Source organism: Eptatretus burgeri, chromosome 15 (assembly GCF_056783735.1).
Source record: "Eptatretus burgeri isolate ZD-2024b chromosome 15, Ebu_testis_v1, whole genome shotgun sequence".
Lineage (NCBI taxonomy): Eukaryota > Metazoa > Chordata > Myxini > Myxiniformes > Myxinidae > Eptatretus > Eptatretus burgeri.
The window spans coordinates 56,198,315-56,214,053 of record NC_140975.1 but is presented as its reverse complement, the minus strand read 5'-3'; the positions used below and the strand labels follow the sequence as shown (position 1 = coordinate 56,214,053).

Below are 15,739 nucleotides of genomic sequence, written 5' to 3'. Positions count from 1 at the left end.
CTGAAACTTGGCATATGTATGTAAAAATACCCTGCGCAGACAGTAACCATCTCCGATTTTGGAAATTCTTCCTAGAAAAAAAGTTGACGTCATAATATCGCCGCGAATGGAAATCGCCTACACCATTATCTCCGAAACTAGGCAAGCTGTTTGAATTTTGTTTGCGGGAATCAAGCCGGGCATTAGCACAGGTAATTTATCGCAAACCTGATACATCATAATGACGTCAGATTTGTTTTTATGATGTCATCATTACGAGGACGAGGATCTTAGATCATTTGAGCTTGTTTAAAAAAAAAAATCAAAGATTTCAAATATTAATCATGACTATTTTTGGTGCAATGAAAACGTATCTTGTTCAGTTTTCAACACATTGTTTTAGTTTTTAAAATGTACATTAACTCAGAGGTGTTGTTGCGTGTACGAAAGTGGACGTGTGCATTTCATATAACTTTAAAGTGTACGTCTACATCATAAATACCTCTCAGAAATTTCCCTGGCCTCTTGACTAATTAAATATGTGCGCAGGCATTTCACAAACAATCTGATTTTTGTCACCTCTAATGTTTATTTACTTCAGATAATATGTGAATTACATGTCCATCAGTTTGTTTTGAAATCCTGTACTTGCACACTCTCGAGCCTTGAAAAGTCAGATGAAAACCTAAAGTTATTTTTTTTTAAATTAAAAAGTTCACTACTTTCTTTCCTTTGCATTATGAGAATGTACCTTCATTGGGCAGTGTACATGAGTCATCTGCCGCGATCACTGCGAACAAAACATGCATGACCTTGTTTCCTCTGCATGAGGTGCGCTCAAAATGTACCTTTGTTTGTTTCCTCAAAACGGAACCTTAATTTAATGGTAGAAGACGCATTGTTCAGTCTTCAAATGTACACAAGAGGCCCGTGCGGCCGATTCCAATGCATATGGCATTTAAAAAATTTGGCCGAAACAAAATGGCGGATTAAAACGCCTGTGAGGTGAATGTGGGCTGATCAAGGATAAGCCTGTTTTTGTTTTTTTCATGATGAAATGAGTTCATTATTATCATCAAAAGGGGTGTTTAAATTTACCGAAATACCCAGTTTTCATTCATGCGCTCCCTTGGAGTTCCCTTGGTGGGAAGGGCATGCAAAGTTTCGGGCTGCTATGTTTAATGGTTTTGGGGTTAGGGAGGAGACACACACATGTGCATACACACTGACATTTATTCATATAGAAGATAAATAAGAGAGACTTTGTCTGTCTTTGGTTGGCATGTTCACTCTGAGTCTGGGAGTTCAGTGGTTTTAACCCTGGCCGAGTCATACCAAAGACTTTAAAAATGGTATGTGCTGATTTTTTTGCTTGATGCTCAGCACTTATAAAGATAGAGCATGGACAACCAGCCCGAGGTTGGCAACCACTGGTTGGCAACCGAGGTGTAGGCGTTAATGGGCCAAATTTTCTTCCACCTTTGTTGAAGTGCCTTGCAAGGGAACTCATATTAAGGTGAGATATAATCAATTTGGGATTTGCTTTCAGGTCTGACAATAGAAGAAGGAGCTAAGCTTCGATCATACATGCATCTCAGGGAGCTGCAATTGCCTTCCACGATGTCCGTGCTGCAGAAGTCTAAGCTAGATCCTTCTATCGACTTCCTGGACTCCATTGAGAAGGACTTTCCCAAAGGTATATATAAGCCACTTTCACATACTTCCACTTCCAAAAGTATTCCTCTGAATGCAAAAAGTTTTCGAGATTCACAGTATGGTGTCATAGCAAGTGAGCATAACCTCGTCAGGATTATGGTTTTACAGAAATAAAAATTCTTCTTTGAACTTGGTTCAGTTATATGAGTTACTTTGCTGACATTTTCACCAACGGAGTCTGTGCACAAGTGTAAGTAAAACCACTTCCAGATCAACATGGTTTCGTTCTAGGATGGTTTGCTCTTCTTCTTTTGTGTTCCATTTTTCCGAATTTTTTTTCTTATATCTGCTGTTCCTTTAGCATTGTGCTGGGATGGCAATGTGCCCAGAAATGATGCTTGACTTTCCTTATATGTTCTGGTATAATGCGAGTAAGTAAAATGTGAAAGATAAATTGCATAAAGGTACCACCAAGTAGTAGTGGTACAGCAGTTTTGCAGTTTTTTTTTTTTTCCCAAAACAACATGGACTATTTTGACTGTATAATGTCTTTTATCAGCTACCTGTGGCCTGCAAAGTTTTAATAGGGCCTACCTAACTTACATCGGAAAGCTTTCTAAGCTGAATAGAATTGTTTTCTTAAATATAGTTAGTTTATGGAAAGGGATTCGCACAACAACTATGGCATCAAAAGGCTTTACATAGTTCGTAGCAATCAACGTTTGGTTCAAAAAGAAAACTATAAGCAATTGCTTATGGACCATTGTTCTGCAAATGTGACGTTACATTTGTGTTGCTGGTTTATTCAGGATCCTGATCGTATTTCTTCGTGTTCGTTTGATTTCAAGATCGATATGTTAATTAATGCAAAGGTATTCTTTGGTGCTCATTTTTCAAGGCCGTTGTGGTGGTTGTTGAAAACAAAGCAAAGTCAGGGCAAGACTTCGGAGTTGAACAAGACGACAACATTTCGTGGAGCACAGAATGATGGCTGAATGTGCAGGGGGAATATGACCATATGAGATGAATTGGAGGACCAATAGGCCACCAACCTGTGTGCATTATGAGAATGGTTTGTGCTCACCCTCCTGGTGGGTGATATAAATGATGCTTTGAGCTTTAGCTTCCTAGCATCCCACGAGTATAATGTGTGGGCCCAGCCGACAAAGGAAAGCAATACTCTATTGAACATCACACAAATGCCTTGTCGGCCAAAATAAGTAGAGCGGTATCGAGGAAGGCTTTGTGAAAGGGCTTTCTTATCACTTTGCAGTTCATTCACGTATAAAAGCTCTGTAGTGATGTTTTATTCTTCTTCTTCTTTTCATGTTATACAGGGTTAATCCCAAAAATGTACTCGATTTTAATTGTTCATTTAATCTTCTATTTCAAATGCAAGACCTTTTAATTTATGATACGTAAAGAAATTCGTGAACATTTGTTTGACTATAACAAATGTTCGAAATGTCCTCTAAGTCCTGCACCCGGACAGATACGTATGGAATAGTTTCTGACCATACAGACTGGTGTTTCATGAGACTGAGAATAACCCTCATTTACAGCATCTTTGAGTTCAGGAATCTTCATTGGGTTCTCTTTGAAAACATTTTCCTCAAGAAATCCCAACAGGAAAAAAAAATATAACGAAAGGTGAAAGGTCAGGAGATCTTGGGAGGGCAAAGAAATCCAGATCGGTGGGATATTAATCTTCAAGGAAAGTGATTATTGAGCCACTGTATGGACAAGTGAGCTGTATGAGCAGTTCATCTTGTTGAAAACAAGCACCAGGAATATGTTTGTCACATGACTCCAGAAAAATGTATTCAACATTCGTACCGAACATTTCGCATTCACAGCCACCCCTTCTTCAGTATCCTCATCTGAAAGAAGGTATGGACCGTAAATCCGATGACGACTGAGGCCACACCACTATCGTGATTTTTGGGGAGTTGAGAGGAAACTCAACAAAGTGGGCAGGTTTCTGCATGCCCCAAAACCGACAATTCTGTTTTTTTACCATTCATGTAAACATGACATTTGTCACTGAAAATTATGTTTATGTTGATCCCTGCTTGATCAATAATTCTCCGTAATCGCTCACAAATTCATAACGTCGATGCTCCTCATCTGAGGTTAACTGCTGCATCAATTGCATTTTGTAATGGAAGGCCTTCAGATCAGATTTTAACACTTTAATTACCCTGCTTTGAGACACTCCAATTTCATGAGAAATGCACCTTGTTGATTTTCTCGAGTGACGCACATTAACTTTGGTAATCTGTTTGCGGTCTCTGGAGTTTGAACACTGTGTTCCTTGGATGTTCAGATTGTCTTCCATTATCGCTCTTCACACAGCCCGTCCCTCTCCACTCCGAAACGGTATGACGTATAATCTTCGAGGTTGATGCATCACGTCTAGGGATTTGTCTTCTGAATACACACTGCACTGCTATCACTGACTTCAGCTCCATGTTAAGGATTTGCTCCTCTGTTGTTAGTTGTGCCAAGGGTTACCTGCAAAAAAAAATTAAACAACACAAAGGTCAAAATACATTTATTACAAACAATTTGATTGCTTACCCTACCTAATTGACCATATTTTACATTCTATCGACTAGTATTTTTTTCAAATAAAATTGTCAAATCGGGTACATTTTTGTGACTCACCCTGATATGTTGTCATTGTTGCGATGTTGTTACAATCTCTCCTGTATAAGTGTCATGAGTAGGGAGGAGGGAAAGAAGCATGCTTATGAATGATGTTGAAAGATTCAAAGCACAAGTTTATAAACTCATAACTCAATTTCTAAAACATAGATTCAGCATGTAAACTTAAAGTAACTGTTACTTTAAATTGTATTGTTTGGAATTATTATGCAGCTTAATCATGATACGTTTTGCAGACAATCATGATATAATGCAAATTTGGTTCACGCAAGACTGTACACTTCAACGTAACATAATAATAATAATAATAACAATAAGAATAGTCATCATCATGGAGATAATTAGGACGGTATCGGGATAGATTTTGTGGATATGGTGGTCGATTTATGACATGATAGTATTACTGTCTCTTCCTACCCCCATGCTCCCCCACACACCTACCTTTCCCTGGGATATTCAGGTGCATAATATCTCGTATGTGCTGTCTTGCCAAGTCTCAGTGGAAACTCCCCCTGGGATCAAAAACCTTGGATCTGAATTTTTGTCCTCTGGGCGATAAAAATCTTTGTTTCGCCATCACATTCTCACACATCTATGGTTGCCTTTTGAAGCTGAAGACGCTGTTCACATGTCACAAATGAAGCGTCTGGTAACATGAATTTGTTTAAGCTGTAGTATAAGAGGGCTGACAGGATGGTCTAGCCTAGAGGTATGCGCACTCGCCTCTAAACTGTCTAGCCTGGATTGAAATCCCGACCCAGCTATAAACTGTCAACCCAGTGTTTCACAAGTAAGGTACTTCATCAATGCGTGTGTTGTCCCTTGGATGGACGTTAAACGGGAATCCCATCTGCTGGCATGAGTTGGTGTACATTCAAGGTCAAATGGTGTCTTTCACGAATGTCAGTGAGCTATTGCCAGCACCATGAACAAATTACAAATTCCTGCCCTCACCTGTAGAGGGCATTGCATCAGCAGCACCGCTGTGTCCTCAGCCAATGATGCTGCCCTGCAGCCTTGTGCTGCACATGAAAGAAGAAGAACAATCCCATGAAAATGGTGAATTAAGACCCCAGTGAGTTGACCAAGAACCCCCCTTGAATGCATTATATACCATAACTCCAAAACCATGAAACCTATCAGCCTGAATCTTTGCCTGCACATTAAAGGAACTCCAAGGGAGTGAATGAATAGAAATTGGGTGTTTGGGTTAAGTTAAACACCCCTTTTGAAGATAATTAACGCCCTTATTCAATGACCCTTTATCAAGGCCACCTCGCTGGGGTCTTAATTCGCCATTTTTTTTGACCTGCTCAACAATGCCTTGACTTGGAACAGATTGCAACGATTTCTTAATGATAAAGTTTTTTTTGATTTTCCTCACTCATTTCATCAAATTCCTGATCTTCAGACCTACAAACTGCTGCATACTTCACAATTCTTATAAATTCCCGGAGATGTCAGTGTACGTGGCTTTATTTCATTTCGGCACATGGAATAACTTCGAGAATCTCTTAACCTGAGCCGAGTTTCAAAATTTAAACTTCTTAATTGACCTCAGCAGCAGTTCTGACTGCTAAAAAAGTGTTCATTTGTCCAATTTGGACATTGTTTGCACTCCGGACGGACGTCTCCAGGAGGTGTTTAATATGACCGATTGGTGATCGTTAATCACCTGCCAAGCCACCGTTTCTTAACAAACGTTTCGTTGGAATGCTTGTTTGAGTGTTTACCACTTGGTGAACGCTTTACAGGCTGCTTGGTAATGAAACACGCTGCTGTTTCACCATTCTCTTCCCTTTACATTTGCTTTATTTGTCTTTTTGCTAAATTGCTCAACTTTGAGGGCTATTCTTAAATGCTTGTTCATTTGCAAGCCATGGGGCGATCGAGTCGACAGTGGTCCTATTTTTCATCGATAGTCCTTTTTTTCCAGCCGGGTGGAACAGGTCATATTTGCTAGATTAAATCTATTAAATTTTTTTAGCACGAGATCGCATTGTTTCACCTTTGTGTGCAATCTGATTTCATTTAGGATGTTATTTCTAACAGCTTTGAGCGATGATATATCTATTAAACAAGTGGTGCCAGGCACAACAAATCCCGCCCATTTAAGGCATAAAGTTATTTTGGGGATCAAATTTAAATTTGATACATCCTTAACCTGAATGTTGATTATAAGGAATAGAATAAGGAATATTTTAGTCTTAGTTTGAAGTCAATTAAACCATTTTTGACAAAGTTATGACCGTAAAATGATTTTGACCTTTCAAGGCCACGTAAGGACAAAGGTCATGGTGTCAAATGAAAGCCAATAAAGGACTTGATATTTGTCTTCCATAGTAAACACGCATATTCCTAACCTATGACCTAACCTTTTTTGATTCATAATGGAAAATATGTAATTTTGACCGATGACCATGACCCCCAAAATTTCGGACTCTACCGGTCTTCACAAATATGCATTTTTCACTATAGGAATGGGTAGGATTATAAGTGACAAATAGAATAATGTTCACTATAAGCTTCGTTTGAAGTAAATCAGATCATTTTTGACGAAGTTATGAGCGAAAAACGATTTTGAACTTTTCGTGACCTTGACCTTGACCTTTGATCCAATTGGACCCAAAAGTTAATGGGGTCATTCAAGGTTCATTGTCCACCTGTGGATTAAATTTGATAGTGTTTGCTAAAGCTGTTTTGCCTTAAAGTTGCTAACAGACAGACAAACAAACAAACAGACAAACAAACCGGACGATTACAATATCCCGCTCCCTCCCTCCGGGGGGCGGGATAATAAGATTCTTCGGATGTCTCTCGGTCTGTTTGTTCACGTTTTTTGCAAGGACTGCTTGACCGACAACCACCAAATTTGGCACACAGCCCAAGTCCGATCCGGGGATTGTCCGAAGGGTATTTTCATCCACCACCTGAGCCTTTAAAGATCACTTTTCTGGCTTTTTCATTTCTATGCAATCTCATTTTTTTAACAGATATCACAAGCCTGGTGTTGGCTTAGTGGTTAGGGTGGCAGCTTGGGATCCTAGGGTCCTGAGTTCAAGCCCCGCTGGCCGCTGAATTAATACACCAGGAGGTTGACTCAGCCTGTCATCCTTCTGAGGTCGGCAAAATGAGTACCAGTGTACTGGTAAGGGGGACACTGCATCAGTGGCATAGCCACGTCCCAACCAATGATGCAACCAGCAGCCACAGGGTGCACTCGATAGGGAGAGAATATATATCACATGACATATATAACATGGCCAAAGGCCAGCACACTTAATTGGTCAAGCTGTGTCTTCCACCCATTGGCTCACTTCACAGCTGGCCTGACTCCCCACACAATTGGAACCAAACTAAATAAATAATACTTTCACTGTTTTCGTGCTGTGGTAAGCCAAAGATATCTGCTACACTAAGTTGTGTACAGTACGTTCCTGTTCACAATCACCACACCATGCCCGTCCCTTGAAGATGGATATATCGAATAAATCTAATAAGTAAAATTAATTGGATGTCTGTCTGTCTGTTTGTTCACATTTTTTGCAAGGACCACTGGACTAAGAACCACCAAATTTAGCACACAGCCCAAGTCCAATCTGGGGATTGTCCGTAGGGTATTTTCGTCCACCACCTGAACCTTTAAAGATCACTTTTCTGGCTTTTTCGTTTTTATGCAGTCTCATTGGCTAACAGATATCACGTGACAAAAAACACGGCCAAAGGCCAGTGCACCTCATTGTTCAAGCTGTGTCTTCCACTCAATGGCTTACTGCACAGCTGGCCTGACTCCATGCACATTTGGAACCTAACTAACTAAATAATATGTTCAGCGTTTTCATGCTGCAGTAAGCCAAAGCTATCTGCTACGGTAAATGCTCTACAGTACATTCCTATTCGCAATCACCACACCATGCCTGTCCCTTGAAGAGGTACTTATCTAATAAATAACATTCTTCGGATGTCTCTCTGTCTGTTCGCGTTTTTTTGCAAGGACCGCTGGCCCGACAACCACCAAATTCGGCACACAGAGCAAGTCCAACCCAGGGGTTCTCCTCAGTGTATTTTCATCCACAACCTCAGCCTTTTAAGACCCTGAAGAACTATAAGACCTTATTTTATTTACATGCTTGAGAGATTAGAATATATGCTTGAGAGAAGACTTTCTATACGCTTGGGGGATAAGACCCCTTAAGACCCTGAAGACCCAAAGACCCATAAGACCCTTAAGATCAATGAATTCCCCAAACACAAGGCAATTTAAACCCCGAATACCCCAAAGAGCTTTTGGACTCCAAAGCCGGTTAAGATCCCTAAGACTCTTGAAGACCCCTGAGATCCCGAAGACTTTAATACCCTTAAGTCTTTTGAAGACCCTTAAGACCATTTAATGATAGAAGACCTTGAAGACCCATAATCACTCTAAGGCCCCAAAGACCCTTAACACCCTCTCTCTGTTCTGTTCGCCCTCTCATTTGTTCAAGGTCAGCTACTACCTGCTTGGAAATCAGCAAACATTACCGCTCTGCATAAAAAATATTCAAAAACAGATCCCTGCAACGACAGACCAATCAACCTTCTCCCAATCATCAACAAGGTTATAGAATCCATCATCACTTCTGACATTAAATCTTTCCTCTTCTCCAATGGCTTGATTTCCGATCATCAATTTGGATCAGACCAGGTCACTCTACCCTGGATATGCTGCTTCTGCTCTCCCAACAATAGATGGAAGTACTCAATGCCAGACATGAAATCAGAGCCATCTCCCTCGATATATTGTGTGCCATCAATGCAGTTTGGCACCCTGCCCTGCTCACTAAACTCTCTTCCTATAGTATCAAAGGCCTTCTCCACTCATGGCTCACAGACTTCCTCTCCTGTCGCTGCCAACATGTGGCCCTTCATGGAGTTCTCTCATCCCTTCTTGCACTCCAGGCTGGAGTTTCTCAAGGCAGTGTTCTGGGCCCTGTTCTTTTTCTGTTTTTCATCAATGATCTCTCTGACTCTCTAGAAAATCCTCTTTATCTCTTTGCTGATGACTCCACCCTGTGCCGTATCATCTGTCATCCCCCAGATCGGCAATCAGCAGCCTCTTCACCCTCTACAGATCTGGGTAAAATTACAAACCGGTCCAACACGTGGAACATGTCCTTCAATCCTGACAAATCTCACACGCTCACGATGTCTCTCCAAAAGCACCATCTGGAAAAACCTCCCATCTACTTTCTCAACAATTCTTTTGAAGAAGTCCTTTCGTTCAAGCATCTTGTTCTCACAATCTGCCATGATCTTTCCTGGGAAAGCCACATTTCCAAGCTAGCCTCTAAAGGCCCTGTCACACCTTGGTGATTTAGCCAACGTATGCCTGACGTGTGCAAAATTGGGCTAAAATGCTGGCACACGTCGAATACGTTATGGGTAAGTTTGTATTTAAGAGCACGCTGGCATACGTCGTAGTACGCTGGCATACATCGTAGTTCGCCGAGCTGTTAGACAAATTTTCCATGCTTGAAATTTCCCGACGTATGCCAGCGTATGACTCACACATTCCACATAATGCTGGCCATAAGTTGTAGGCACGTTACGCGATCGTTGACACACGTCGACACACGTTACTTGTAAGTTACTCATAAGTCGAAACACGTCGAGGTAATGTTTAGCATACCCGAAACTTATTTCTAACCTATGAATAACGTGTTGTAGGCACGTTACGTGATCGTTGACACACGTCGACACACGTTACTTGTAAGGTACTCATAAGTCGAAACACGTCAATGTAATAGTTAGAGTCAGTGTTCCAGACTCCCTGGTTTTTTCTTCTTCAGTATGACGGTGATGTTAACACTTCGATTTCTCGTGCGGTTATAATATAATATAATTGAAAGGCTGCCGCTCAACGATTTAAATCATAACCGTCATACCAAAGAAAAAAAAAAACCAGGGAGTCTGGAACACTGACGCTAACCATTACCTTGACGTGTTTCGACTGATGAGTAACGTACAAGTAACGTATGTCGACGTGTGTCAACGATCGCGTAACATGCCTACAACTTATGCCAGCGTATGCGGAATGTGTGTCATATGTCGAGTACGTCGAGAAATTTTCAACATGCTGAAAATTTCTCGACATACTCGGCGTACAATGACGTATGCCAGCGTGCTCTTAACGTATACAAAACTTACCCATAACGTATTCGACATGTGCCAGCTTGGTTCGGCAAATTTTTCATACGTCGGCATACGCTGGCTAAAACGTCAAGGTGTGACAGCGGCTTGACACTTCAATGTCTAGTGCGGTTATGATTTGAATCGTCGAGCCACAGCCTATTAATAGCCTACGCTACATGATCGTCGGCGATACGCTGCCGCGCGCTATGCATAAGTTAGACTATTGTTGGGCATAGGTTGTGAACGCCGACAACACGCTCAGCATTCGTTGGTATAAGTCATCTATATGTGATTAAAACGTTCTGTGTATGTTACTAATACGTTATGCATACGTCCAACACGTTATTATACGCCCAGAAATTAAAAAAAAACATCAATAGTTCAGTGTACGCCAGCGTTTTACATACATTTTGATACGTTTCCATAAGCTGGCTAAAACGTCAAGGTGTGACAAGGGCTTAAGGTCAGTTGCCGACTGGGCATCCTCCATCGTGCAAAGTCCTTCCTCGGCACACCTGAGCTCCTGACAATGTACAAAGCTTTTGTCCACAGCTTGATGGAGATTCCACAGCTTGGTTTCCACAGTTTCCACAGCTTGATGTCCACTGCTCTCCCCCCTGGGCTGGTGCTTCCGCCTCTCACCTTTCTCGGCTTCATGCTGTGGAAACCAAGGCATTTAGGATCATTGGTATCTCCCACGATGAGGCTGTCTTTGGGTCTCTCACTCTCTCACCGCAGGCAGGTCAGTGGTCTTTCTGTCTTCTCCCCTCTCCTCTCTGGCCTCGCCCCCCTTGCTCTTTCTGAGATATGTCCCCCCCATATTTCTGCAGGGCACATCAGGTCCGCCAACAGACCCCTCATGGTAAAACTACCAAAATCAAGAATCACTGCTCACCTTCACTCTTTTTCCCCACCTTTGGAACAAACTCCCACACTGTCTTCAATCCCACTCTTCCATCCACGTCTTTAAAACAGCTGTTCACCACCATCTCTTATCTTCCCCTATCCAAATCCTCGATCTTTTCTACCCCCGCTAATCCACCCCAATTCCACCTCCTTCAAATTCCCTGCTTTCCTTCCTGAAAGTCCCTGTCGTGCAAGGACCTGAAAGTCCCTGTCGTGCCCATCTTGTTTACCCTGTGTACCCTGCCCCATTCCTTTCCCTTCCACAGATCTCCTCATGTCTCTGCTCCACACTGTTTTTTTCTTTCCTCTCCTGCCCCTCTTGTCTCCTGCTCCCCTTGTTATAGATTATGTGTTAGCTCTCATACGAGCCTCAACAGTGCATGCAAAAACAAACCAAAAAAAAAAAACACCCCAATGACCTGTAAGATCCTTAAGACCACTTTACCCACTGGTGTTCCCTTAAGACCCCTTTACCCACTGGTGTTCTGGATCTCCTGCCCCTACATAGTTCCCCCTTCCCACCCCACCCCGTCGGTTCTCCTGCCCCCGATGATGCTACTCATCTGAACTCTCAAGGTTAATTACAACAAAACTTTATTGGATCACAAATTTTACCACAATACACCTTACTTTATAGGATCACATATTTTACCACCGAGCCACCACCTGTTGTGGGGAAGGAGTGGGAGTCTGGAGGGAGGGGGGAATTTGGGTCCGGAGGGAGGGTTGGGGTGTGTGGAGGTCGGGGAAAGGGTGGGAGTTGGTGTAGGAGAAGGTGAGAGGAGGGGGTGGGGTAGGAGGAGGAGTCCAGAGGGAGGGGGCATGGGAGTCTGGAGGGAGGGGGAGTGAGAGTCTGAAGGGGGGAGGTGTGGTGGCAGGGGAGGGGTTGGGAGGAGTGAGGAGACAAGATTGGGTGGGGTAGGAGGAGGTGAGAGGAGGGGGCGAAGGGTGGTGTGAGAGTCCGAAGGGGTGGGGTAAACCCCACCTAACATAACTCTCTTACTCACTGGTTTCTGTGATTCCTTCTTCACTTTCTCCCCTTTATTCTTGTTTGGTCATTCCTTGCTTATTGTGTCCAAGTGCTGAACCGCTACCCCACTCTCAGCTTATACAGTTTTCTTCCAGGTCCATGAACCTCTATCTTGTAAATAAGAAATAAATAATGCTCCGCACTTTGATTTCTGGCTACAGCTTGGTTCACCTTGTGCCGTGCCTATTGTACAACGTTTAGCTACCACATCAATTGTACAATGTATCGCTACCACATCAAGCTTGCAGCCTGACAAACAATTTTCAACAGATCTGACGAGACCCTCATAAGATTTTATGCCAGATTTTATGAGGAATCATAGGGCAGTTTTTTAAATGTTAGATGATGCTAATGCCAATGATGCAGGACACGAGGGATCTGTGCAGAGTTTCAATATGTGCTTTTTATACTCATGCATATCCCAGGGTGCTGGAGCCTGCAAATCGAGCAGGGAGGGCGTTTCGCCGTGTTGCGTAGTCTCCACTGGATTGGCCTCACCTTCTACCACGAGGTGCTCACATCAAACCACGGTTACGTGTACATCGGGTTAGGAGAGAAGAACATCGACATTGCTTTCATGCTCTAGCGTGAATCTGAATTTGCTTGACCCCTGGGTGTCATGTGTTCATTCCCTAGTAGTGTTATTTCGTGCATACTTTGGCCACTGTTCTGCATTATTCGAATCACTCACGGAACAGATTGCTTTTTGATGTTCCTTTCCTTAATGCACGCTGCGAATACACACAGCAGGTGTTGGGACATGGCTTTAGCAAGCTTCCTCAGCCCACGGTCTCGCAAGGCGGTTGCAGATGAGGGAGGTGCAGCACCCCGCCAACATAGGAATCGCTTTGTAGAACAAATGAACCGAAGACACCACGAGAAAAAGGATGGAATGATAGCCGAGGAGATAGAACGCTAATTGTTTCCCTTATATGATAATTAATCCATACTGGAGAATAACAGGAATTTTATGGATATCTCCTACGAAATAAAAAATATCAAAACAGGTCCAAAAGAGGTTATCAATTTAGTTACCATTATTACAAGAGACAACACACACAACTCACACACACCTGTTTTTGAACTACACAGTTGTGTCACATGAAAACACACAAAACTTGTAACCATAAAAAGTACAACGATTTCATGTGCAATCTATTTTTTTTGTGTGAAAACATGATGGAAATTTTGACCCAATGTCTGTTAGGGTCCTGTCACACCTTGACGTTTTACCCAGCGTATGGCAAGTTCTCAAAATGTATGTAAAATGCTGGCGTACGCTGAACTATTGAAGTTTTTTTTTTAAGTTTTGGGCGTATAATAACGTGTTGGATGTATGCATAACATATTAGTAACGTACACAGAACGGTTTCAATCACATATAGACAACTTATACCAACGAATGCTGAGCGTGTTGTCGGCGTTCACAACCTATGCCCAACGATAGTCTAACTTATGCATAGCGCGGCAGCGTATCGCCGACGATCACGTGGCGTAGACTATTAATAGGCTGCGGCTCGACGATTTAAATAATAACCGCACTAGACATCGAAGTGTGAAGCCGCTGTCACACCTTGACGTTTTAGCCAGCGTATGAAAAATTTGCCGAACCAAGCTGGCACACGTCGAATACGTTATGGGTAAGTTTTGTATACGTTACGAGCACGCTGGCATACGTCGTCATACGCCGAGTACGTCGAGAAATTTTCAGCATGTTGAAAATTTCTCGACGTACTCGATGTATGACACACGTTCCGCATACGCTGGCCATAAGTTGTAGGCACGTTACGCGATCGTTGACACACGTCGACACACGCTACTTGTACGTTACTCATAAGTCGAAACACGTCAAGGTAATGGTTAGCGTCAGTGTTCCAGACTCCCTGTTTTTTTTTTTCTTTTTTTTTCGGTATGACGGTGATGTTGACACTTCGATTTCTAGTGCGGTTATGTTTTAAATCGTTGAGCGGCAGCCTATTAATTATATTACATTGTAACCGCACTAGAAATCGAAGTGTTAACATCACCGTCATACCGAAGAAAAAAAACAAAACAGGGAGTCTGGAACACTGATGCTAACCATGACATTGACGTGTTTCGACTTATGAGTAACTTACAAGTAACGTGTGTCGACGTGTGTCAACGATCACGTAATGTGCCTACAACTTATGGCCAGCATTATGCGGAATGTGTGAGTCATACGCTGGCATAAATCGAAAAATTTCAAGCATGGAAAATTTGTCTTACACCTCGGCGTACTACGACGTATGCCAGCGTACTACGACGTATGCCAGTGTGCTCTTAACATATACAAACTTACCCATAACGTATTCGATGTGTGCCAGCGTTTTAGCCAAATTTTGCATATGTCAGGCATACGCTGGCTAAATCATCAAGGTGTGACAGGGCCTTTAGCACCAGTCCGACCTCATCAGTTTCAGTTCAGTTCAGTTTATTATTTATTTTTTTCCCACACTTAACTCAATCAAACAAATACAAGAAACATATCAAACAAGAAAACATTGGTAGAACCTGAAAAAAATGCAGGGCTTGTAAGATTTCAGGTCCCCATGACAATGTATTGTGATTAAAATACATAAAATATCCGAAAATACTAACTGGAAGCCCGTGGTTAAAAAAATGCCACGATAGAAAAAAAAGAAAAAAAAGAAGAAAGGAACCCTTTTATTGTTGTGCTGGCTGAAAGAGCGAAATAAATAAAATCATATTTCTTTAAAACAGGAAATATATCGCAGCATGTCCCCGGTTCAAATTGTTACCTTGGTTCATTTTATACGATGAAAGTCCATAGATGAAAAAATATGAAAAGTAAAAAGAGTTCGAAGGAAAGAATATTGCAAAACAATAAGATAACTATATTGAAATAACAAGGAGTTGGGCAGACAGAAGCCAAACCGAAGGAAGCGAAAATAGAAATGAACACAAATGGGGAATGGAGGAATGGGGGTGCAGGAGGGAGGAATCTGCTGGAATGCAGTTCCTTATGTTAGCATCTCAAAATCACTCATTACTCATTTATTATCTGTGATTACTGCATCAATTTCAATTTATTATATACTTCTCCAATAAGAAGCTTTTCCGCTTATATTTCAAGCTATTTTACACCATTTGTTTGCCAAAGGATCACTTCAAGTGAATTCCATAATTCGGGTCTAATATAAATAATAGTTTTGTTTGTAAAGGAAGTTTTTGTTTGTTGTAAATGGTACATATCAGCTTGTCTTGTTGAGTAATTATGAATGATTTAAATTTTTTACAAAAATTTGAGCAAGTTTCTGAGGCATCTCATTTCAATGCAGCTGGAACATG

At 41.8% G+C, this 15,739-nt stretch overlaps 1 protein-coding gene across 2 annotated transcripts in view; it reads left to right on the top strand.

Moving 5' to 3' along the window:
• The window catches only part of RSPH9 (radial spoke head component 9), a 37,836-nt gene extending 24,420 nt beyond the window's left edge, over positions 1-13,416 (top strand). Inside the window, exons 4-6 of one of the 2 annotated variants that reach the window (XM_085856100.1) lie at positions 1,529-1,675; positions 12,835-12,996; positions 13,160-13,416. In XM_085856100.1, coding sequence (XP_085712226.1) covers positions 1,529-1,675; positions 12,835-12,995 — 308 coding nt within the window. In that variant the 3' untranslated portion in view covers position 12,996; positions 13,160-13,416. Of the gene's footprint in view, positions 1-1,528; positions 1,676-12,834 lie in introns of both variants that reach the window. The other variant, XM_085856099.1, reaches the window with a different exon arrangement.
• The last annotated feature ends 2,323 nt before the right edge of the window (positions 13,417-15,739 follow it).